The sequence below is a fragment of the Boleophthalmus pectinirostris genome, unplaced genomic scaffold (genome assembly GCF_026225935.1).
Source record: "Boleophthalmus pectinirostris isolate CB_2022bp ecotype Guang Dong unplaced genomic scaffold, ASM2622593v1 HiC_scaffold_16, whole genome shotgun sequence".
Taxonomy (NCBI): Eukaryota; Metazoa; Chordata; class Actinopteri; order Gobiiformes; family Gobiidae; genus Boleophthalmus; species Boleophthalmus pectinirostris.
In genome coordinates this window covers 12,837,382-12,862,921 of record NW_026571095.1, presented here as the reverse complement: position 1 = coordinate 12,862,921, position 25,540 = coordinate 12,837,382, and the positions used below count along the sequence as shown (strand labels likewise).

Genomic DNA, 25,540 nt, shown 5'->3' with positions numbered 1-25,540 from the left:
CGCTCTGGATCCAGAAAAACAACTTCGCTAAGAATCAGCTGATTAATGAATAACATTTTGTGTAATATTATTGGTGTTACGGGGTGACGTAAGGTAACAAAGACAGACAGCATGGAAGCTCTGTCTGTAAGAAGAGAAACCTGATCAAATTGCAGGAACTGACATCCTGTTCAACCTACTTGTGTCTTATTCTTCTGGGGAGAAAAGGCACTGATGAAAAAGAAAAAAACAAATTAAAAAAACACTGCAATTTAGTCATTGTATATCCATGATCAGAGCCTGGATCTATTAGTGTCAGAGTGCAAGTTTCAGACGTCGCATTCATCTGGACCTGAAGAGGGCGCCAACACACCACACAGATGCAGCTGTAGACTGAGTTAAACCATTTTAGGCTATTAAACGACAGAGACCAGGGCGACCTGATATGAACACGAGACACTTTAAATTATTTTAAAGAGTAAATTACGCTGATTTACGCCTATATAAATTTATTTTCGTAATCTCCACTAGAGGGCGCCAAAAGGCTTACACAGATCTACGTCTATTTATTCCTTTAATTTTATTGGTGCCATAGATTGCATTTAAGGTACAGGTTTTACCCTTACTTTCACCGGCTATGCGCTATGACCATGACCATCAAACTCGTTGCTATCGTGTATATCTGAAATGCATTAAAATGTGTTGAAATCCACCCCGAATGCAGGTAGCCTATTGCTTTTAAATAGTCTACCTTATTCTAAATGCCTAACAGATAGTTTTCTTAAGTAAACAGCCTCCAAGATCGTCATAAACTGTGACAGACCTTTGGCCCCCTCGCTGGATTAGTGTAGTGCTGCAGCCCGACACCTGATGATCGTTCACTGTGGCGCACACTTCTGGAGAGGAGAGCCACTGCGCACAGAGGTTTGAAAACATGCCGCGGACACAGACACACCGCATCTCTCTCTTCCATAAAGGATTTATGGAAAGTTTGGTTTGACGCGCTTGGAGTAAGTCCATTTTGACGAAGGAGTACTGTGCGTAATCTGAGCGCTTTTTTGAGGATATCCAGATGACAAGACCTGCATGTTGCGGGTTGCCCTCAGCATCTACCGGGGATTTTAAGGCGGAATATGGCGAAGAGAATGAAATGTGCACACGTTGTGGTCTTGTTTTGTACTTTCTTCCTAACGCTTTTCTGGAACGCCAAAGGACAAGGGACTTTTAATAGAGAGACAGGTTTCAGTTTGAACCCTCCGTATTTTAACCTCGCAGAGGGTGCTCGTATCTCAGCCACTGCAACCTGCGGCGAGGATGAAGCAGGGAGACCAAGGCAGGATTTGTACTGTAAACTGGTTGGTGGACCTACAACAGCGGTTCTCAGCCAGAATATACAGGTAAAAGCAAGCCTGTGGGATACTCAACAATACTTAACGCGCTTAATGGTAGCACTTTAAAATAATTGCATGTCTAGTTCACACTGGCGCAGTAGGCTACGTGATGGATGAACCTGCTACTTGAAATGTCTAACTTTTCAATCATTGTTCTGCTAATATACCCCAAACAAGACTCAGGAAAAATGTCGTAGCTTATGCTTGACAATAAAGTAACCTTGTTTTTACGCACATCAAAGTCAATCAGGCAGTAGGGCAAGGTGGAATTCAAAGTCCATCTTTTTTGTCTATGGCTCACTACCCTCTCTGTAAACAATTTATTGACTATATCTATAACACTCAATAGGCCCATATTTTCCAATTCCTTTAGTATATTGTTGCAATAATAAAGACAAGGATTTACATTTTGAACTTGTTTTATTTATTTTTAGGCAGTTGTTCATTAAAGGTCCTATATTATGCTAGATTGACTCTTGTGAGCTTTTAGTCATGATAGAATGTTGTTACCTCCTCAAAAACATACCCACAGTTTCGTTCTTCCTTCGTTTCATTCATACATATTTGAGTAATCCTTTGACTAATCTATTAGTCTGTCTACATCTCCAAAGCTCAAAATGCTCTGTTCCACATGGTGTTTTCAGGTTAACATCTACCTTTTACCTTTGTTCATTCCTGGACTGTAATTATCCGAATAATGATTAATGAAGGTGTACGGGAGTTTAAAATCATTATTACCACATGACATCACAAAGTGGAACAGAGTGTTTTCTATTTGAGAGAAGAACTCAGATTAAATATGCAGGATTTGTGTGTTAAACATGTGTGCATGTAACAAAAAACTCCAGGTATTTTTTTAATGATGAAAGAACATTATAACACAGATCAGAAAATAGTATAATATAGGCCATTTAAGTGTCAAACTTGCACCTGAATAGTAACCATTTCCCATGCATTAGGGCCAGTTCTGTGATTACTGTAACTCCAATGACCCAAACAAAGCTCATCCAGCCTCAAACGCCATTGATGGGACGGAGAGGTGGTGGCAGAGTCCTCCTTTATCCAGAGGTCTGATCTACAATGAGGTCAACGTCACCCTGGATCTCGGACAGGTAAGCCCATCATTTTCCATGTTTACCTGTTGCTACCTGCAGTCTGAATGATAATTGCTCTGTGTGAATGCAAGAGAGAGCTGCAGAAAGGATTTGAAACATGTTTTCTTTGGTTTTGGGCTGGGTGTATTTCTATGGAGATTTTACCAAGCAAGAAAAACAGCTAATTTCTTGGTGTTGAAACTCTGAACCAGTGTTTACACAATTAACTGACATGTCATCTCTTACATGCCAAAAGTTGTTTAGTTTTGTGTATTCTGATTAATCAACTAAACTACCAATGTTTAAAAAAATCTTGAACACCCATCTCTTTAAAACCACACTTCATTAACTCTCTTATTTCTTCATTTTGCCTTTGTTTGTCTTTTCATGTCAGTCGTCTCTGAGTATCTTAAAAAGCACTATACAAGTATTATGTATTATATTCTTATTATTAATTAACATAATGTAGCTGAAATTTACTTACATGTAGATACAGCACAGAAGAAAACATCTTGAAAATGTGCCCTTTCTATGCCCATTTTTAAAGGGTGGTTTGGGTGGACTCGCACAAAGTGTAAAATGTAATGTCTCTTTGCTTTTTTGATGGTTGGTTTGGCTGGATTTGACTCCCAACAAACTCCCAGTTTCATTTTATTTTTGGATACATAATATCTTTATCGTCAGCAGAAGCCGCAAATTAAGTCATTTAAGTTGGCTGCTTGCCAGAAATCAAGACTCACATCCGTGTTGTAACTTTAAAACTTCCTGTAACTTGTGTCTCCAGCAGGCACTGATTTTACTCTTCTTAACCCTTAAAATGCTACCACACGCTGCTTTATGCTCTGTGAGGAGAGAGGAATCCTGTCTTGGGATTAGGGATCAGAAAGATGTTAAATCAGATTCCAGGAGTGCAGGTGGAGGCTGGGACTTGGACTTCAAAAACCCGGACAACAAAAGAGCTCCCCCCTGGCGCACACGTGTTGAATCTACTTGGTTCCCAGTGGGCACAGTGTCAGACAATGGTGCGTGGCTTTTGTGTCCCTGTTTTTAGTCGAGCTGAGGTGAGCAAAGAGCCCCCAAAAATCTAAATATAGGCCACGCTTACCAGAGAATGGACACATGCAGGGTCTTTAGGGGATGCCGACTTTAATACACGGTAATGCTTAGTTTATTTGAGAACCTGGGGAAAGCAGAGTTATTGCATTATGTGGTTCTATAAAGAGCTTGACTACAGCCACTGAACCTCACAAGGCTGCACCTGTGCTTGTAAATAGTTCAGTTCTTTCCCATATTATGTTCGAGCTTTTTGAAATAGTTCTTGATATCTACATTCACATTTCACCCTTTAGTACTAATGGATAAATATGGTAACTATTTTGCGAGGGTGTTTTTTTCCCAGTTGTACAGAAAAAAGCTTTTTATGCATAGCTATTAGTGACAGGACATTGACAGATAACTTGTACTAAGTGCTAATTCATTATGACAACAGTATAAGTGTTGCAGTGATCAGAACCTGGCTAGTAGATGTGTGTGAGCTCAAGATTAGTAGTATAATATTTCATAGGAGACTAAACCAACACCAAAATCTGCAGTAGTTTAAATAGGGCTACTTGATTATAACTATCATTATTTGGTTCATAATTGAAATCACAACTATTTTGTTTTGATCTTTTAATCTGTTGAGAATATATATTTTATGTTTAATATTTTGTGAGACTTTTGTTTGTTTGCTGTAGATTAGCTCCAGGTTGTAAATGGCAGAATAAACACACATATCATTGTGAATATGTACTTGTAATAATTGAAATTACAAATATACATTTGTTAGTAGAGAGCATGAGATGGTATATGATGTTAGCATAGATCAGGGGTGGGCAAACTACGGCCCGGGGGCCATATGTGGCCCTTTAATCTTTTTAATCTGGCTCGCCAAACTTTAATAATAATAATAATAATTATCATAATAATTTTCAGTATTTTAAAAGTAATTTCAATAAATAGTAAATACCCTGGGACTTGAAAGACAGATATTTTATTGTAATACTTTGTAATGATTTCCGATTATGGGATATTTCATTAACATGGGATATTTTTTTTCTCTTATGAGATGGATTACCAAAAAGCTCCATCCATCTGCTCCTGGTCCGGCCCTTCTGTCAATTTTAGAACGCTTTGTGGCCCATGAGTCAAAAAGTTTGCTCAGCCCTGGCATAGATGTTTGTATATTATCTAAATTATTACAGTCTTAACAAATTGCTAATTGGATCTGCAATATCAATTCAATTGTGGATCTCTCTGATAGCTTTAGAAATGGACAGTTGCCCATTTTATTTCCATATTGTGTAATAAATATGTAGCCTATACTGACCTTATTCTGCCCTCTGCCCACTTTTGCGTCTAAATGCTCCTAAACTGCACTTTCTATGTGGTGGCAGTTTCGGTTAAATGAGAATCCCATTCATTTAAATGGAGCATTAGAGAAAGTTTAACCCCTTAGATATGATGTAAAGTAAGTTGATGTTCAGTGTTCAGCACTTCACTGATATACTGGGAGAATTTAAAATGTTTTTTTAGTCTGTATGCAAAATAATACAACCCCAATGACAATTGCGGTGCCCACGGCAACTTCCAGAATAAGGTGAATAGCATTTTTGATATTGGCTTATATCTATTAGCTGTAAAAATCATTCCATTACACTGGTTGAAAAATACATCAGTTCACAGGTTTCTTTTTTTCTTGGTTTAAATTATTTGTACAGTGACTTATGAGGGCTGTGTGCTGCTGAATGGCTTCTGTGGTTTCTCTTTCAATCTGCACAGGTGTCTGTTCTAGCAGCTTTGGGAAGATGTACTTTGAGATAAACGCCCTGCTGTTTTCATTAAAAAGAGATCTGTATAAACGTCAATGGGGCTTTTCTGACAGTTGTATCCGCCGGTATGTTTGAAGCAACATCTGTGCTAGGCATTCTTAAGATTGCTGTTAAATGTACTACTTTCTTTAAATCACACAGTCTAATTGAATTCTTAAGGTTTATCAACTCTTGTGAGCTTTAAGACATGTTAGAAAGTTGTTACCTCATTAAAAACATACCTGGAGTTGTGCTTTGTTTCATTCACACACTTTTGAGTAACTGTCCAAAGCTCAAAATCCTCTGTCATGAAGCACTATTTTCAAGTTAACAGCTAACTTTTATTTTTTGTTTAGTGGGGATTGGAAACTCCAGGGCTGAAATTATCCAAATGATTCTAGTGAAGGTGTATGGAGTTTAAAAACACAGTGGAGCACTACCTGTATTACCACATGACATCACAAAGTGAAACAGAGTGCTTGAGAGAAGAACCCAAATATGCAGGATTTGCATGTTAAACATTTACAAATTAAACAAAACACAACTAGGCCTTTTCAATCAACAGCTAGTTTTAGTGCATGGTGTAAAAATTAGTCTACATACTGTACATTGTCTTCTAATTTGTGGATTATAGATTAGTGTAATCTGATTTTGATTACTGTTTAGCTCAAATACATGGGAAAAAGTGGGTACAGACCCTTTAATCAATTACCACACCCATCTGCAAAAGACAATAAAAAAGATCAACACTCAGCCATTGTAACGTCATATGTCATATCCATTCTGGTGAAACATAGGACTTTTCCGGGAACCCAATCTGTAAAACTATTTACAGGACACAGAAGACAGGCCATTGTTCGGGTAAACATTTGCACCATGTATCAGACTGCCAGTGGCTCCTTTTTTCTGGGGAATGTATTTTAGGAGTCCGGAGCGCATGTGCTTATCTGCCTGACTGAGCCAGCCCACAGTGGACCATGTGAGGCAAACATACCAGGGCTTATTCCCACTGTCCGTTCATATGATGAGACCAGACAGCTTCTGACCTGATAGTTAAAGGGATATGATGTTTTTAAATGAATTATGGCCCGATAGATTAAGGTTCAAAAGGCCTTGAGACATATTGATACGTTTATGGCTCTGTGTTATTTTGGTGTGCGACAGGTGTCAGATGTGTTGATGATCGAGATCTGTGTGGTGTTTTTTGAGGCTTTGGATGCATCACGATTATGGGTTGTCTTCCTGTTTGTGTATAGTCCTGCATACTTTTACTGAACATCATCATCGTAGATATTGGATATATATATATATATATATATATATATATATATATATATATATATATATATATATATATATATATATATACAGTTATTCTGTAAATACACACATGGCCTGTTTCATTGCATTTGTTCACTTTTCGATCAGACTGTGGTGTTAATATACTAATACTATAGCCACAGACTCTGACAGTTAAACCAAAGCAGTTAAAAAGTGAATGGCATTCAGCACCAGTGGACCAATCAATCACGCTAACAAAACAGAATTATTTAGGCAAAGTGGGTGAACTGATTTGCTCAAGGACACAAACACAGACCACTAGCAATCTCATTCATCTCCAGGAAATCACCAACCTTCTGGTAAGTGGGTGAAAATCACTACCAATTGCCACGTTAGTTTTAAATTTGGCATTCTTCCTTTTGGCAGGCTTACAAGCCGTACCAAACCCCATTACTCAATCACTAAATCACAGACCTCAAAGACCTACACGATGGTTTAACTCCCAAAGGAAACTAATCTGTTCTCCCAGGGGTGCACCTCCCTCAAAAACCAAGTCCAAATGTTTGCAGCCGTCGCCCCCTTTTGTGCCGCAATCCTCCGAGGCGGTATTGTGTGACGTTCTTTCTGTGCTCTCAGTCTTGCACAAAGATTTGCTTCGCTTTATTACTCCCCAAAGTGGGAATTTGCCGGATAAATGGGCACCAAAACAAGGCGGTGTAATTTGGTCCGGTGGGAAATGCTCATCGTCTTCTTATTGGTTCTATGTTATGCTATTTATATATTAACTTAAATTTGTTTGTTTGGTTTTATAAGTAAAATCTCATTTCATTCTTACTGTATTAATGATTAATTAATCAGCCTAATAGAGTAATGAATTGGTAGTTCAAACTGTTGGACCGCTGGGTACTGTTGTCCTCATATTGTCACACAAACAAAGCTTCTTGCATGTGCTTGGTGAAGTCTTTAGACATTGCAGTTGGCACAGTCTGATCCTGGAGTCCTGATTGGCTGTTAACACGTGCTATTGCCGTGGTGACGATAAGAGTGATGTAAGTGTCTGTGTTTAGCAGAGCAGTCTGAGGCGCCAGGCCAGCACCATAGATATTTACTACCACCACAGTCTTGTGATAGCTCACACTAGTGTTCTGACATGGTGCCGGACCCAGTGTCCATGTGGAAAACTTTGTTAGAGACTGTACAGAGCAAGCGGAGAGAGTCTTCTCTGACGCAGGCTGTGATGTAATGGGATGTACATCCATAAACTAGTTTGATGCTGCTAAGCTATTGCAGAAATAGAAATGCCTAGTTTTAGCTCAGCTCTTGCTTATGGATTGGCACTTACGTAGTAGGTGCATTTTAAATGCATCTCAGTTGTTTTACAATGTTTGCAGGCCTGTGTAACTGTAGAATAGTCAAATACTAGACAAAATATATATCTCAATATTTATTTTGTTAACAGTATTCAGATATTTTAACAGTGGATCAGCAATGAGCTAAATTGTGTCTGTAAATGTAAGGCTGATGTTCAAGGATTCAAAATGTGAATGGACCATAGAATTAACCACAAAAGGGCAGAACTATCACTTTTTTACCCTCTTTTGAAAGATTACACTAGAATACACAATTTCAGATTGTTTTATTTGTAATATGTTTTTTTTTTTGCTTTCATTTTTAATTATGGACATTATACTTGATACTCTAATTCAGATATTCAGATCATTCACTTATTCAGGTTGTGGAGTGGATGAAAAGAAGGCATCCATAACTTAATTTTATGTTTTGACCCCTAGACTCCCCCGCTCACATACACACACACACACACACACACACACACACACTGTCGAGACTTCTCCTGTAAAGTATTTAATTGAAGAAAGCTCTCGTGCTACAGCTGCCTTCAGGCGTGGACAACACAAGATTCATACAAGTACAAACATGCAGCCAGTTTCTGCCACTTGGAGCTGCGCTGGAGCTCTGTTGGGCCTTTGTTGACGTTTTTCTAATTCTGCCATGGAGACAGAGGCAAATACACTGGGCTCCCACCACCTGTCGCACAAAGACAAACAGTTGTACATTGCATTGTTACAAGTTGCTCCACCCCACTGGACTGCAGCCTGTCACATTGGGGCCCACAGTGGAGCAGCAGAGGGTGATTCCATCTTTCATTTGACTTCCATTGTCTCAATATCCACTGGCCAGGCAGCTCTCTAAATCTAAGAAAGGAAGTTTAAAGAATGTATGAAGTATGATGTACTGCAGAGATATCAAGATGTCATGTCATAAACAAAGATTAATCAGATTTTATTTCAAGACCATCTATGATCCAAAAATTTAAATCTAAAATGAAAGTGCTTTTATCTGTCAGTTTATAGCACATTAAAAATGCATTGTGTAACTTTTCGGGTGTAGGGTCCTCCATCTATGCTTGTCTCTATAGAGATATTATTTGCTTTAACAGTGTGGCAATAAACTTCTATCTTCATGGAGACAAACAGATGACACCACCAGGACTCTCTCAGGAGAGGCTACCACATACACATTTGTTCAAAATGGGTTTTTTAGCAATAAAAAACTGCTTTTTTCAGTCACTGAAGTGAAACCAGGGTAGACCGCCCAAGCGTAGTCAATTAGAACACTGCTGAAATTATACAAATGTTTAAAAACCATGTGGAGCTCTTTCTGTATTACCACATGACAGCCTAAATATGCAGGATTTGTGTCTTAAACGTGTGAAGGAAAGGAAACATAACTTCAGGTTTGTTTGTGATGAGGAAACAACATTATAACATAGATCAGAAAACAGCATAATATGGGCCTTGTAAACTCTTTTGAATTTGATTGTGTCACATACCTGTTAAATGCTAAAGGAATTGTGTTTAAAGGCTAAGTCTGAGTATTAAGTGCACATGCCCGGTCTGGACTGTCTGGCTCTTCTTAACCGGGCGCCCGTGTGTCAGGGGTGAGCTATACCATAACACACAGACATACGATGCGTGGACGTGAAAGGTCAAAGGTCAAAGGAATTATCGGGGATGTGAGCTTATGTGTTGAATGTGTCTGCATGATGCCACACTTGTTTTAAGAAAGGAAACACATAATTAGCGAGATGTTAAAATAGTGAGGAGTCACGTGGGACATGTTTGCACCGAGTTACTGTGGAAGACTCCCATTTGTTTTATCCCCCACTGTGCCATTAAATGTTTTTATTATAGGCTTAGGAAAATTTTGAAAATGTACACACTGTACATAAATTCTATTAATGGGAGAACAATGTATTGTATGGAAAGGAATTTTAATACCACAATGAAACCAACCAATAATGCAGAATTATACTCCCAAAACAATTGTGAATATACAATATTGTCAAAAAATATGAACAGCAATAAATAAATTATAGAATGCAACATTTAAGTAGTTAGCTTGTATCTATAATGAGTCATAGAAGTTCATAGTTTAACCCTCTTTAATCTTGTTCTATCTCTTATGTATTGAATGATAAGTCGATATAGTAATTATAGTGACAGGATAATCAAATCATTTTAAAACTATTCAGGAATGGTCAAGTTTTCAGAATCAATATTTTTTTAGTTTTTAGTTTATTTTTTATTTTTTTTAATCATTTGCGTTAATGCATGATAGATGTGTTTGGAGAGAACACATTTAAGTTAGGCAGGGCTGTGGCTCTGCTTAGTTAAAATGACTCATCAACAGCATTGCTTTGTGGTGAAGGCAAGTTTGTTGTATTCGGGACTGATATTATATCGATATTATATATAGTAATAAAAGTGTTGTTGTTGTGATTCCCACTCCTACCGTATAAAGATTCATTATAATTTAACCTTTTTATTAGACCCAGGACATAAAGTGAATAGTGTATTGACAGCTTCCCATGACACACATGCATACATTTGCAAACGTGCCAGAGAGCTTTAAAATAGTGTATACAATACAAATTGGATTTAAACAGCAAATTTTCACGAGTCTGTGATCAATACGAGCGTTCATTATGTTTGATTTTCAATAAAAAGGTGAGAGTGACTGAAAAACGTCTGGCTAGTGCTAGCTAGCTTGTGACTGTAATGTTATTTGAGAAGGACTTGTTAAACAGCACAAATCAGCTCACCTGTTGGGTCCAGCTAAGTCAGTTCTTTGTGGTCAGATTGTGTTCAAATAAAGATCAGATTAAAGTGTAACTTGAGTAACAGAGCTTCAAACAGAGCAGTGCCTACAGTTAGTACCACACTCCCAGGGAATGTTGATGACATCAGCTATCAGTAGATAACAGTTTCTATCACAGTCTCTCCTGACCCTGTCGTTTGCCTCCTCCGCACACCTCCTGTCAGGGCCCTGTCTGTGTAAATCCTGGAGAGAGGGCCAGGGCTGTGGGGCTCTGCTCAAGTGTTTGTGCCACATGTCTTTGGATGCCACTGGGATCTGGTGCCGCGGTGCTGAGCGTGCCAGCACTATATTTCATGCTTCTCTAAACAATATGTAAGCACAGGACATATTTCAGCAGCGTGTATGTTTAGACGAGAAGGTCATAAACGAAGCAGAGCCTTGACCGCTCAGGCCTGGACTTAAAGTGCTGCATTACCCGACCAGGCATGTTCATAGTAAATATGGAATTAAGGTTGTCATAATAATGTGATTTAAAAATATTATATTTGATTGGACAGTAGTCTGCTTGTTACAATACTAAAATTGTAATTCGATTTCACTACTAAGAAATAGGCATAACACTCAAAATCGATTTCAGTGTTTCTTAAATAGTATAAGTTGAAGTAGTAGTTTTCCTAAAGTTCAAGGTCATTTGATTCTATTTATGTGATTTCTTTCAGTGCCAAAGTTTGAGCTGGTCTAGTTTTAACACTAGTTTAATATTGATAATTCATGTGACACACTACAGGACACACAGATATTTTTAGGACATTGTGGATGATTTTACTGTTTCTGATTTTTGGTACAATTTTTTGCAGCTGATATGTTTATGGTTTTGTTAAAAGTTTCATATATCAAAATATCAAAGCATTTAAAACAGTGCCCAACAGCTACCCCTAAGCCTTTCTTTGACTCTCATGAACACAGCTGAATCTTCCAGTGCAGTCCAAACATTGAGTAAAACATGACATTAGCTCCCTGTTATCAGTGACACTATTAAAGCTGTAATAAAGGGTGCAGGCTGTGAGTAAATGGCAGTGGGCTGAGCAGATTGTCACTGTGCTGTACGTCACTTGACAGGTCCCTGAAAGTGGGGGCACGGCCTGTTTAGGGGGGCATTAGGAGGGAGGCGGAATGTGGCGCTATGTTTGGAATCCGAGATGGTGCTCTGTGCCAGGCCTCACGTCTCTGCGCTCTCCCTTGTGGTAGCTCCGGCATGTTCCCCAATTCGACAAATCTGGAAGTAAAACAAAATCTGCTTATAAGGGCGTACAGTTATAATGCACCACAACATTATCTCTGCAGTACAAACCAGTTGCATCATTTTGATTGCAAAGAACTACTTGGAGATTTACTGTTCATGTCAGTATTGATACTTTGCAGCTGTCAGCATTCCCTGCGAGTGTAATTCTACCTGTAGGTACTACTCTGTTTGAGACTGTTAGACTTAATTTGAGCTTTGTTTTAACACAATCTGACCATAAAATCTGACTTAGTTTGAACTACAAAAGGTGAGAAGATTTGTCCTTTTAATCACATCACATACACATAAAATTACAGTCACAAGCTAGTTAGCATTAGCCAACAGTTTTTCATTTAGTCTAATTCACCTAAATGGAGTGAGTGTTCATACTCACTTTAATCCGAGGCCCCTGAAGGGTGTTGTTTAAATAAATTTTTTCTGACTAGCTAAAATCTTAGCAGACTGTGTTTGTTAACGTGTGGCTTCTGTCCCCATGGTAACAGCTGGACATTCTGACATAGAAATACATGCAGAACCCCCCAGCATGATGTCACTGCGAAGTATCAGTAGTAAACCATTTTGAGTAGTGACACATTTGTTGTTCACTATTTCAATTATACAGTTAATTTCTGGCCATAGGGTTTACTCAATACCGAACATAGTTTACATCATATTGTTTTTCCCACAAATATTTTAGTTTTTCCAAGAAGCTGAGTATAAGGACAGGCTAGACAAACACAGTGATAGTGACTGAAATACTGTACTTTACTGTGCTTTTTGTATTTGTGTTTCAAATTGTATGACATTTTAATCTTAAAATCTTTATCCTCTTTACCACAACAATACAAGAGCCAAGTTCCCACTGGGTGCTGTGTAGTATCATTTGTTGTTATTTACATCTTTTGTTTATCCCAATTAGTGCTCCAAATTAAAAATAACCTCATCAACATTTTTGGCAAACTCTCCTCCTGACCTCCAGGCAGTGAATGCAGCCTTCAGTTAGTTTGTGTCTGTGTGTTTGTTTATTTGTGTGTGTGTGCATGTGTGTACGTGTGTGTGCGTTAGTGTGTGTCTGTGACGTTCTGGTTCTCTGCCCATCCGGTTACATGGAGGTGGAAGTGCTCACTGATTAACTCTGCGTCACACCCCCTGAAAGTGAGAGTTTAAGAAGAAATCCATGAATATATCAATGTTTAACCATTTAAATTGATGGAATAATATTGCCAAACTTAAGGCTGTGCAAGTGATAAAATATGAATAGAGATTGAGTCATTTCTACCTGTCAATGATGTGCTTGGGTTTAAAAATGTCACTATATTTTCTTAAACCTTATAGTATATCAAATTGTAAGACCCAGATATATTACATTGAGATAGACCATATTTGGACTTTGTAGCATGTCGGTTATCAGCCTTAAATCTCCAGCATAGGCAGATTTTTTGTTTTGGTCAATTTACAGCCCAAAAAATACACACAAAGCTTTATATTAACACTTTACTTCGAAGAGATAGCTGCACAAAATGTGACTACAGAGCTCCCTTGTAAGTTTCTGGTAAAAAAAACAAAAAACATCTTGGGTGGAGTTTGTAGTAAATTAAAATTATAGCTTTGCAAAAATAATCCAAATCAGCCTAAAAATATTGCCAGATCTAATTGGCCATCAGTTACACTCTGTATTCTATAAACAATCTGTATCAGCCATGAAAAAAAAACAACAACAACAAAAAAACATTGCTCTAACATTGTTTGCTACATGTCAATGCAGTTGTATCTTATGGTTGTAATGACCACTGTTAAATTGTTGTTGTTAAACTCCTAATGTTTATTATTTATATTTATTTATTATGGATGTCTTTTGGGAATAATGTTTTCTATACCCCACAATGCAATAACAATATAGTTCTCAGCCATTAAATCTGTGAGAATATCTCATTTACTTCCACTATAAACGATAAAAGCATTGTTTTTGTTGTAAGAAACACAAGATAAGACAATTCCCACACTGCTCTTTGACCTTTGTCACTATCAATCAGTCACCCAGAAACCTACTTGAACTTCAGTCCATTCCTTCTCATGCCCAGAGTGAGAAATCCATCAAGATAATTATGGCGGTTACTTGACAGAGTCCATATCCCAGCGGTAGAAGATGGCTAGGCTACACTCTGCTTTGCTTTGACAGCCGTGTTAGCAGCTCTGTGTTCATGATAGAAGAGCATGGGCCTTGAAAAGCTCACTGGGGCATAAGACGAGTGCAGGCCTGCCAAGATGGTGTTTGTCTAATGTCTTGTGCTAAGTCAAGAATATACAGTTTTCAATCTCCACTTAAGGGCAGGGAAGGCTTTGTCTGGGAGTTGTTGTATTTTGCTATGCCAATATGCTTTGCTATGCCAATATACTAGAAAAATCAATATGTTACCCCTCTTGATAAAACAAGAGGGGTGTAGTGTCAGTTATATCATGGCTTGTGTTGACATTGTAGGTGCAGTACTAGCTAATATTGTATTGCTGTAAATTCCAGGCCACACCAAGTCTTTATGCAAAGAGTGCTTTGAGAACAGAGTTTGTGGAACATGATTGATCAAAGCTGTAGTCACCTTTAGAGGATACTCTTGATAAGACTTGCCCACTGTTAGGTCAAAGACAATATTACAAAAAGTCAAAAACATGTATTTATTGTTTATTTGAATGACAACAGATACACAAACATAGATTAACAACTCAGTAATCTGATGCATGTATCACAGTATTTATATCTTAGGCGAATTCACAACATCAATCCCCAGAAGGGTTTTTAAAGTGTTCACTAAATAGCAGATAGATTGCTTGTTGAAAAAGCAATAAATACAGTGAATGTGTCAAGAGAATCAAATATCAAAATATGATACATGCACAAACTCACACACTCAACATTTCTCACTTCCTCTGCCCACTCTCTCTCTCCTGCCCTCTCATACTCTCTCTTACACACTCACAAGTTACACATGGTGACATTGCTGCTACTGCAGGTGCCAGGACTTAGTCTGTTTCTTAAAGGGGTACAGTCCAGTCATAGTTTTTATATGAGCAGATAAAGAATATATATAGGAATAGAAGAAAATAATAAGAATTCATATTCTAATTTTGCAATATTTCCAGAACAAGTCCGCAATGTATCTCGCACCTCACAAGTCAAATTGCAACTCATTCATACAGTTATCCCACTGCATATAATGTTTTCCATCATATTTGTAGATAGGGATGGGACAATAAACAGTAATATTGTGATTAAAAAAAAGGGTACACAATAATCTTTCGTGAGACATTTTTAATAATCATGATCATTGTTAACAAAGATATTGCTATTGTCACCAGAAAGTGCAGAAAAAAGCTACTTATCCATGATGATTTCTTCTAGATCATTGTTGTTTTCATTTATAACAAAGTACAATACTATAACTTTAAACATGGAACCTATTTATAATATCAAAATTATAATTATCCATACCCATAACATTAGTAAGCAGTCAGCAACTTATATATTATCATGATATAATCATTAACCTCAATTATATTGACCATGATAATTGTGACACCAAATTTCCATATCATCCCTTGCCTGCTTGTAGATACAGTGCTTTTCCAAGTATGCAAATGAACATGAACGTGGCTCCAAATGCTTTATACCTTCTCAATGTTCTCAAGAAGACTAAATCAAACTGAATAAACTAGAACTGTTTGTGTCTGTTTTAAGGTAAAGCAGAAATTGCTTATTTTAGGATACTTATGCTGCTATTTAGGACAGTCAAAACTAAATTTCTTGTTTGATTACAATTCTAGATGAGTATTTTTTCACATTGACTGTGACAGGGAAGGGAATGTTTTTGTGTCTCAAATAATGTGTTTACTTTTGAAATAAAATGTTAATATCACACTAATTACTATATTGACTTATTGTTCAATATATCAATGCTGGAACAATATAGTATTTTTGAGCTCAGTTTTTATCATGGATACATTTTCTTTGTAAAAGTGGGGAGATTTGGGGTATTTTTGTTGTAATACAATAGAATTTGAGCTGTACAAACAAGTAACTTCTATGGCTAATTCTTGGTTCATTCTGCTATTTATTTGTTGCAGTTCACGCCTTTTAAAAAATGTTTACTGAGATTATCCTGCATTATTGTCATTGTCAGTGACACAATATTATGGTTTATCTCAGTATATCTGTGTAGCAATATATTGTGTTCTTAAATTTGTTTTCGTCACAGGCCTATTCATCAACCAAGTTACCTTAAGCACCTCTGAATCAACTGTGTGGGATGTATGTGTGATATACCCTTACAAAGGATTTGATTTTTTAAAAGGTTTAAGTGTATGTATAATAGCTCTCGGACTGACTTTGGAAAATGTGCATTGTGTTCATGTATGGCTCATGATTGACATAGAGATGGTGAGATAAACGTTGGGGATAATCTTTTCACTAACCTTAAACCACCTGCTGCGTGTTTATCCACTCCAGGCTGTTACAGATTGGCTACTTGTTTGAGTCGACCTGCATGGCCACAAAGATAACAGCCCGAGTTCACACAGTCTGTCAAAAAAGACCAAACAGGAAGCAAGCCAACAGTAGCTAGCATCATTTAGCCCAGTCACTGTTTATCAGTTTGAGAGATACAAAGGACTGATCTTGTGCCCACACATTCACAAAAAGGAAACAGAACTTACAAAAATGAGAGACAATTGTAACCACAGGAAATGTGCTATACTTGTCATACTAATGACTCTTTTATTTTTGTGTGTCCTTGTAGCTCTTCCATGTTGCGTATGTCCTCATCAAGTTTGCCAATTCTCCTCGGCCAGACCTTTGGGTGCTGGAGCGCTCTGTGGACAGTGGGCGAACCTATAGTCCCTGGCAATATTTTGCACGTAAGTCTGTTTTATGGCCTGTTCTTAAAAGTGCACTGTCTAACTTTTTGGTTGGGGGTCCGTCACCTGTTTGTTTCCATGGTTGTGTCACTGGTCTGCTTGAAATGTCCCACACTATGGCATTTAACACTCTATATTTATTCAATCACAGGTGGTTTTATAGCGCAAAAATACTTCAAAAACAGGCATCTGACTGTGAACAGGTTTGCCTCTCCACAGACCTGACCTGTTGTCTGGTTTGGTCTCCATCGACATAGAAAAGTTTAATGCCATACTGTGAGACAAAGCAATAACATCTCCATGAAGAAAAGCATTTGACGGATCTTGACCAGAAAAGTTACACAATGCACCTTTAAATTATGTATATAAAAGGCACTTAACTCCTGGTTTCATCAAAGAGATGTTATCTGAGTCATTAAAAGAATTACTGCATATTAGAGCTATCTCGTCTTGTAAACTCTGACCTTTTTTCCAAGTATGGAGAGCATAAAACCAACATGGAGTCAAAAATCTTCTTTGGTTAAGCTTTTATGTCTATGTTCCATACTGTAGTTTAAAATATGTCATTCCACATAAGCCACAATAAATATCATGTGAATAGCAAAGCTTAAAATGGCATTACTGAATAGGATATGGCCATTATTCTGCTTAATACTAATTACACCTGTGTTTTTCCTGCTCTTCTGGGACAGATTGTCTGCTTGGATGCAGGTTTCATTGTGGAGATGGATTAGAATTTGTCTCCAGACAGGAAATGTGTGAATGTGTGGTTTTTAAATGCCAAGAATATTTATATTGTATTTTAGGGATTAATCTAGGATTACTGGAGTGCATAGGAACATTTCCAGATTTGGTTCCGATTGTTAGTTCCATATACTAGTAGAGCTTGGAATCTTAGAAATTTAAAAATATGACTGTAATAAAAGTTTTCTAATGTGACAGATTCAAAGCGAGAGTGTATTGAACGATTTGGAAAACAACCCAATGCCCGAATAGTAAGAGATGATGATCAGATCTGCACCACCGAATACTCCCGGATTGTGCCACTGGAGAATGGAGAAGTACAATATATCATTTGAAACTGTTATTAATCTAAATGTCCGGATGCAGTTAAGGATTAACATCTTTTCTGTGTTGTGCAGATTGTGGTGTCTCTGGTCAATGGTCGTCCCGGAGCCCAAAACTTCACATATTCCCCGGTACTGAGAGACTTCACCAAGGCCACAAACATACGGCTACATTTAATCCGGACAAGCACTCTTCTGGGCCACCTCATCTCCAAAGCACAGAGGGACCCCACTGTCACACGCAGGGTACAGACCCTAATGTTCATTTTCTTCACAACAATTTTTGCTCTTTTGCTTATTTAAGGAATTTTACTTGAAGAACGGGTATTATGCTTAACAAATCCTCAACAAAAGCATGCCTGAAGTGATTTTACGTCATCCATGCTTGTTTGAGTAATTTAGTGATCTCTATTTGAAACCTTCATTGGGTTAGCAGTATAATTCTGTAAAATATTCAGCTCACAAGCCTGTGTAACCTATGCTCCCACACAGCAATTTTGAATGGGGAGTGCAAAGGGAGAGGGGGACTCAGAGCATCTGACCTGGTATGGAAAATCATGAATAAAATCAGCCAAAAACAGTACATTTCTGTAAAATGGAGAATTTTGTGTTATGTTTAATAATTATATGAGACAGTATTTCAGTCATTTTACAATATATCGCGCAGCCCTAATTTATATGAGCTAATTACTCTTCAACAACAATTTACTGACAGTTCAATTGATACTTTGACCGTTTCTTATCAGGATAAGGATCCTCATGCACTCACTGATCTCAATAATATGGTTTGTCAGTTATAATATTGTTTTCATTTAGTCAGTAAAATGTTTTCTTTTATATCCACAGTATTTCTACAGTATCAAAGACATCAGTGTTGGAGGGCGCTGTGTCTGCCACGGACACGCACAAGTTTGTGGAGGCAATCGGCATGAGGAGAGCTCCAGCAGGTCAGTGTGTGTGCTTGCTTTGTCTTAACTCTGTGTGTTAGCTCTGCATTACAGAGGAAAGAATCTTTTTGCATCAATACAAGTTTAAAGCAGAACTAAGTCACTTTCAGCGATAGACCTCTCCTATAGCTCCTTTATGAGCATATTTAATTTTTCATTGAAATAAGGCAGTATAATCACATAAAAAATCAAATAATGTTGCCAAATATTTATACAGAGGAGAACTGTCTTTGGGTTGTTTACATATTTAACTATCTCAAGATCTTACAAAGAAGTTTAATCAGGTAAAATAGTTCTGCTTTAACCAAAGTTTTTTAAGAGAAATATTTAGTTTGGTTAGTTTGTTGGAACACTAAGGTTAAAATTTCACTTGAATTTCACTATGAAAGACACATTATGTAACTTTCTAGAGGTTGCACATCACCTGCATGATTTCATGGAAATAGAAATTAAAGCCAGACTTTGGAACGTTCTCCTTGGAGATGTCGAAGATTGTAGCCTCCATTCAGGTTTGTGGGAATGCAAGCCTGCCTGTTATATTGTCATTATATTGAGATTAATAAGAGTTTTGGTGCAGATTATAGATCGAGGGGCTGTAGCAGTGTGATTGTGAATGGATTAAAAGAGAGAGCCTATGACAGTTTCATAATAAATCTGATCTTATGAATGTCACTCTGATCCCAATAACTTTGTGAGGGGTAACATTTACTTTACCCTTAAAACAAACTTAAAACAGAAGCATAACAACATAGAACATATTCTTGAACATAAACACAACATATAAACTACCTGAAACTTTCCACTCTTCCCCCCTGCCAATGCTATTGATAGAATGTCTAAATCCAGGTGTCTGCTCTCTGTCCTGCCTTCAGACTGCAGTGCCAGTGCCAGCACAACACCTGTGGAGAGTCATGTGACCGCTGCTGCCCGGGTTTTAACCAGAAGCCGTGGCGCGCTGCAACCGTCCACAGCCCCAATGAGTGTCAGCGTAAGTGCCCCCCTTCCAGTACAAACATGGTCGCCGCTCTCCTCACTGCTGTTGGTGCTTTGAATTACGAGCATACAAAGAGGCTTCAGGGTCCTCTTGTGCTGTGGCTCATGTTTAAGCCCTATTGTTGATACCCTCATATGGCGCTGTGGAGAGGCACAGGGAAGACATGGGATTCCTATGGTATGTGGGGTGAGCAGTATGGGGCACAGTTAAGGTCATGTTCACAGTACTCAGGGAACTGACCTAGGAGATAAGGGAGATATATTTGTCATTGAAGCAATTTAATGTTGAAATCAGATATAAATAGTGCTTTGGAATTTAAGAAAACATCTGGAAGTGGTTGTAAACTTTTACGTATGTCATGTAATTTACCCTGTTGTGGTCTTTCTTCATAATGATGTTGTAAGATTGTGAGTTGCAATTGTTAAATATAGCTGGTTACTGGTTCCATGTGTGGGAGAGGTCTGATTTTAAGATTCCCACTGGGAATGTCAACATAACTTTAAACAACTTAATTACAAATGTATTTCTTAATATAACAAATCATTAAATAATCATAGAATATATATTTACATTGTATTATAGGGATTAATCTGACACACATCAGTGCAAACGCAACATTTGCAAACTGGATTTAGTTCTGTTAGTTTAGCTTTTTGAGGACTTTTGACCATTCAAAAAATATGACACTGTAGAGCTGTAGACGACTGAAAAAATTCTTGGTCAACAAAAGAGCTTAGTTGGCAGAAAGAGGGCGTGGAAAAAAACAATCAAAACTATTGATCATTTATCTGACCCAAATTGCACTTAAGACTACAGACAAGACAAGACTACAACCGCATGGGAGTTTATTTGAAATCAACTATTTAAACAGAAATGTACCAGGAAACTGTGTAAACTGTGTATAAAGGTAGATTAAGTCCCAAATCATCAGCTGACTCACACCATGCATTCTCCTGCTGTTTTTCCATATAAATCTTTAAACTCAAAATTAAATAAATTAGGTGAATAATGTATACATTCTGATTGACTAAGACACCACTGACCTATTAATCGACTAAACAACTTAAAGCCTACAGCCGTATGAGATTGTGTTTTTAGTTGTTAATTGCTATGACAACAGTGCTAGATTTCTATCACTGCAAAACCCATGGACAAAGCAATAAGAAAAACAACCTAAAAAATACTAAAACCTAATCCTCTGATTTACTTGGATAAACACTTTCAAGACCTGTTTAAATAAAATTGTATCTTTGTCACTTTTGGTCCCAGTGTGTTTGGGATAACTGCCTTTTGTCTACTTAACGCCGCGTTGCCCGTTGACCAGATACCTTCAATACCATCTTATTAGCAAGCCTCCCTGTCGGGCACAAGAGGCCAGAGTCAGCTGGGGTCTAATTGCTTTGGATTGTTGACAGATAGTTTCATGAAATATGATCTTACGCTCACCACAAAGGCAGCAGGAGGAAGACGAAGAAATCTTGTAATCCAATCAGCGCACTGTGGAAAAAAGTTGTGATTCATAAAGATTACCGTGGGAGGTACACAGGAAAAGGACGTGCCATGTTGTATACCCTGGGTTTTACAGTTTCTCCAAAATCTTAACAACTAGGCTTATCGTTTTCCCAAAATTAGTACCTTATGTGGCTTAAATGTAGTCAAGGGGAAATCTCAGGTAATTTGCTCAGGCATATGGAATAACCGTTTGTGTCTCTGTGTGGGGGGTTTCCTCTTTTAGCCTGCCAGTGTTTCTCCCATGCCTTTGACTGCTATTACGACCCCGAGGTGGAGCAGAGGGGAGCAAGTTTAGACATCTTCGGCAGGTACGACGGTGGAGGAGTGTGCATCGGCTGCCAGGTATGAACCAACTATCAAGTCCAAACCCATTCCTGTGTGAGCAAAAAGTGGAGGCAAAACCAACAGAAATAATCTATTTTGGGATGAATGCATTAGGCCTTTGAGGTAAAAATGTAGCTTATGAGTGCAATAAGCCTGTTAGTCAAAATAATGGTTATTTATATAATGTTAAAATTACAGCCAAGTAGCACTTAATAACAACATATAAATGTATCACATAAAGAGACAATATAATGCTGAATAATTCCCCTACAGCAATAAGTTATTTTTTCTATAATAACAGTGTGCTTATGATAGTGGTGTAAGAAACCATTGGCACTGTACAGTCAAAACAATCAGTTTGTCCCAAGACAGCTCTGGTTACAATGGTCATTTTTTAACAGAGAGAGACTTTTAAGGTAGACTATTTAACATTTATGGTAGAGTGTCTTTCACCTGCTTGCTGAGATGCTATTGCTTGGCCTGGAAAGCTTCACTGTATAGAATTTAATTTATATCTATCATACATTTAATCATTAAATTAGGCTACACTTATTTTTATTGCTGCAAAAATGCCATCATCATATCTTGGCCTGGTAGTGTCACCTGCTTCTCCATGGTGTTAGATAAGTTAATTGCCATGCTGAAACACTGAATTAGTGGGAAAAGATGTGGTGGACCTTTGACCAATAAAACTGGCTATAATAAACCTTTACCACTATAACCATAACTGTTTGGGGGCAATGAATGAATGATGTAGGAATTTAAAACATTTTGAGTTGTTAAAATAGTATTTTAAACCATCACCAACACTGTGCCTTATATGCTGAATTTCTTACAGCACAACACTGCTGGAGTGAACTGTGAGCGCTGTATTGACGGCTTCTATAGACCTTATGGAGTTCCACCAGAGTCTTCCACTGGGTGCATACGTACGTTTTTCTTTGTCCTCAAACTTTTGTTTGTCTTCCTGTCATTTCCATTGTGGTGAAACTGAACGTTGAACTGAACGTTAACTCACTTGGAGCTAAGAATGAGGTTTACTTTTATCAAAAGAGCCGGCCTTCACGGTGGAAATACACCGTTACATTGTTCCAGTTTAACCAATATTGACACAACAAGCACAGTTTGTGTAAGCATTTAAAAAGATCCTACAGTATACGCATGCACAGATCCCACCTGCATGGGCAAAAATTACATACATGTTTTGGCAACTGTCTTCACATGGTGCTATGGTATGCGTGACTCACCAAAGTCAAGCCAAACTCTGTGATGTTCAAAGGCAGGATCAGCCTCTTGTTTAGGACAGACACAAATGGCACCATTGCGTAAGCGCTACTGGCACCATGGGCTTGTAGTCATGCTAAACTGGGATCTGGTTATGTTTACATTGCTCTAATAGGTCCATGGTTGTCCCCCCACCACAGAAATAGCTGCCAGTTGTGTTTGGACATTAGAAAGCGGTCGAATTAAACTGGATGCCCTGAGCGCTTTAGAACAAACCAAATGGATCCTAGAAGTTCATTATGTGGGCTTAGCAGCGGAAGGGGTGAATTTAGGTGAAAGCGTTTGTTTTTTACTTTTACTGGTTACTGTCAGAGAAATCGTGATTTAAACAACACAAAAGTTGAATGCTTGCTTGTGCTGTTTTTGCAATATTCATACAGATGAGGAAAAAGTTATTAAGTCCCGTATTATTTAGAGATGCATCAATTCAGCTTTTTTCAGCTCAATACTTCCCAATATTAATCAATACCAGTGTAGAAACTGAGAAAATTTTCCCCCGAAACACTGTTAACTTATAACAAAATGGATCTAGTGCTGTATGTACTGTAATTGTTACTTATGAGGCAAGTAACTACTGACACAGCTTTGTATCAATAAAAGTTCATACATTATGAGATGTCCTAGGCCAGCCATGGACAAAAGAGTGGTAAGCTTTCATCTCTTGCCTCCACCAGCTTGCCGATGTAATGAGCAGACCACAGCTGGATGTGAGATGGGCTCTGGAAGGTGTCTCTGCAAGCCACAGTTTACAGGAGACAACTGTGATCGCTGCGCTGATGGCTACTATTACTACCCAGAATGCATTAGTAAGTCACTCAAGGCATTTGAGATCATGCCTTTTCTCTAGTATATATATTTTTGCTCATCTTTTTTTTCTGAAGTTGATGTTTTATGTTTGAATGAATAGATTTATTACAAGGATATTAATAAACCTGGTGCAGGGATCCCTAGGCTATTGGCATAGAGAAACTAGCCTTAACATGCAGACACGATTCTTAGTAGACATTCTTTCAACTTTATCATATTATGTTACCTTTCCTGAAGATTACAACCCTTTTAAATATGCCGCTACCCACATTGTTCAAAGGTTTATAGTTCTTTCAGACTTGCTGTTCATATAAATATAATTGTTAAAGACAAGATGACCGCAGCCATAAACTATATCTTGACACAGTGGTTTAAAATAAAATGTTAATTCCTTGCATCTTCTTTGAAATCAGGATACCCAGTTTATGAGACAACCACAAAGTCCTCCGCTGGTCCTATTGTGGGTAAGATTTGAACTGCAGCCATTATATAGAATTTCTCAAACCACCAAAGTAAAGCGGACAATGCATTTATTTATTTTTTTCATTATTTCTTCTTTCTCTAGACCCTACTTGCCCGCTGGGGTATTACGGCCCACCCAGATGTCAGCGTGAGTATGATTTTTTTAAGTTAATACCTTTTTTGAGAGACAAACTGCAAGCTAACCCCAACATAATATATTATGTTAAAGACTAAAGGTTGCAACTTGCAGTACAGAAATAGCATTAGCAGTAGTAATGATAGTAGGAGAAGTGCTAGTAGATGTTTTTTTTTTTTATATGTAGTGGAAGTAGTAAGTAGTAATTCCCACTGGGCACATTAAAACCAGGGCATAACTTAAAATAACATAATTACAAAAGTATGTCTTAATAAAACAAATTATCAAATGGTCATAGAACATATATTTACATTGTATTTTAGGGATTAATTTTGCACAATACAGTGCAAACGCAACGCTGAATTTAGTTCTGTTTGTAATTTGGCGTCTCAAAATCTAAATATGGCTTCAATGTTCATGGGCTTTAACTTCCTTTTTACAGGCAACATTTTGAGGACTTTTGACCATTCAAAAATATGAGAGATGTAGGGCTGTACTTGACTAAAGTAATTCTTGGTAGTAAGTAGTAATAGTTTTTCAATAATTCCATTGTAAATAAAGTTAGTTTACTACTCCTACAACTAGTACTATTACTACTACTACTTCTATTCCTACTACATAATAATACATAATACATTATCTAGAATTTACTTGGAATTATTGCATGAAATTATCCTATCCATCAGTTGGGAAGTTCAAGTGGCTCTTGTTCCCTTAGTTCTCAAACTCCTGGGACTGTTCACTGGTAAATGTTGTCCTATAATTAGTTTATGGCCCCATTGCTCAGTAATATTTCTGGGCTGGAAAAGCTGCTTTTTGGAATGTTAAGGACATGCTAACAGCGTAGCCAGGCTTTATCCCGCTGTCAATTTCTGACAAATTAGGCGCACAGTCACTTTCCCTAAACATGCCCGATCAGGAATTTGTCATTTGTTCTGTGAGCTGCTAGAAAAGGAATTCAAAAAGCTGATTCTGTGTAATCAGAGGGTGCTTGGAGGCAAAAAAAAAAAAAAAAGAAACTAGTGCCAAGTCTATGCACATACCAATGCCAGGAGAGACTTGGCAGAACCAGTGTGGCCGTACCACTGTGTGCCACTAAGGCTTTAG

At 37.8% G+C, this 25,540-nt stretch overlaps 1 protein-coding gene across 1 annotated transcript in view; it reads left to right on the top strand.

Moving 5' to 3' along the window:
- Positions 1-892: 892 nt before the first annotated feature.
- Positions 893-25,540, top strand: part of LOC110157494 (laminin subunit alpha-3) — a 62,158-nt gene continuing 37,510 nt past the window's right edge. The window contains exons 1-12 of the mRNA XM_055151982.1: positions 893-1,376; positions 2,330-2,482; positions 16,783-16,900; positions 17,843-17,961; positions 18,043-18,213; positions 18,814-18,914; positions 19,787-19,902; positions 21,644-21,762; positions 22,583-22,673; positions 23,703-23,834; positions 24,249-24,299; positions 24,401-24,445. Coding sequence (XP_055007957.1) covers positions 1,113-1,376; positions 2,330-2,482; positions 16,783-16,900; positions 17,843-17,961; positions 18,043-18,213; positions 18,814-18,914; positions 19,787-19,902; positions 21,644-21,762; positions 22,583-22,673; positions 23,703-23,834; positions 24,249-24,299; positions 24,401-24,445 — 1,480 coding nt within the window. The 5' untranslated portion in view covers positions 893-1,112. The remainder of the gene's footprint in view (positions 1,377-2,329; positions 2,483-16,782; positions 16,901-17,842; positions 17,962-18,042; positions 18,214-18,813; positions 18,915-19,786; positions 19,903-21,643; positions 21,763-22,582; positions 22,674-23,702; positions 23,835-24,248; positions 24,300-24,400; positions 24,446-25,540) is intronic.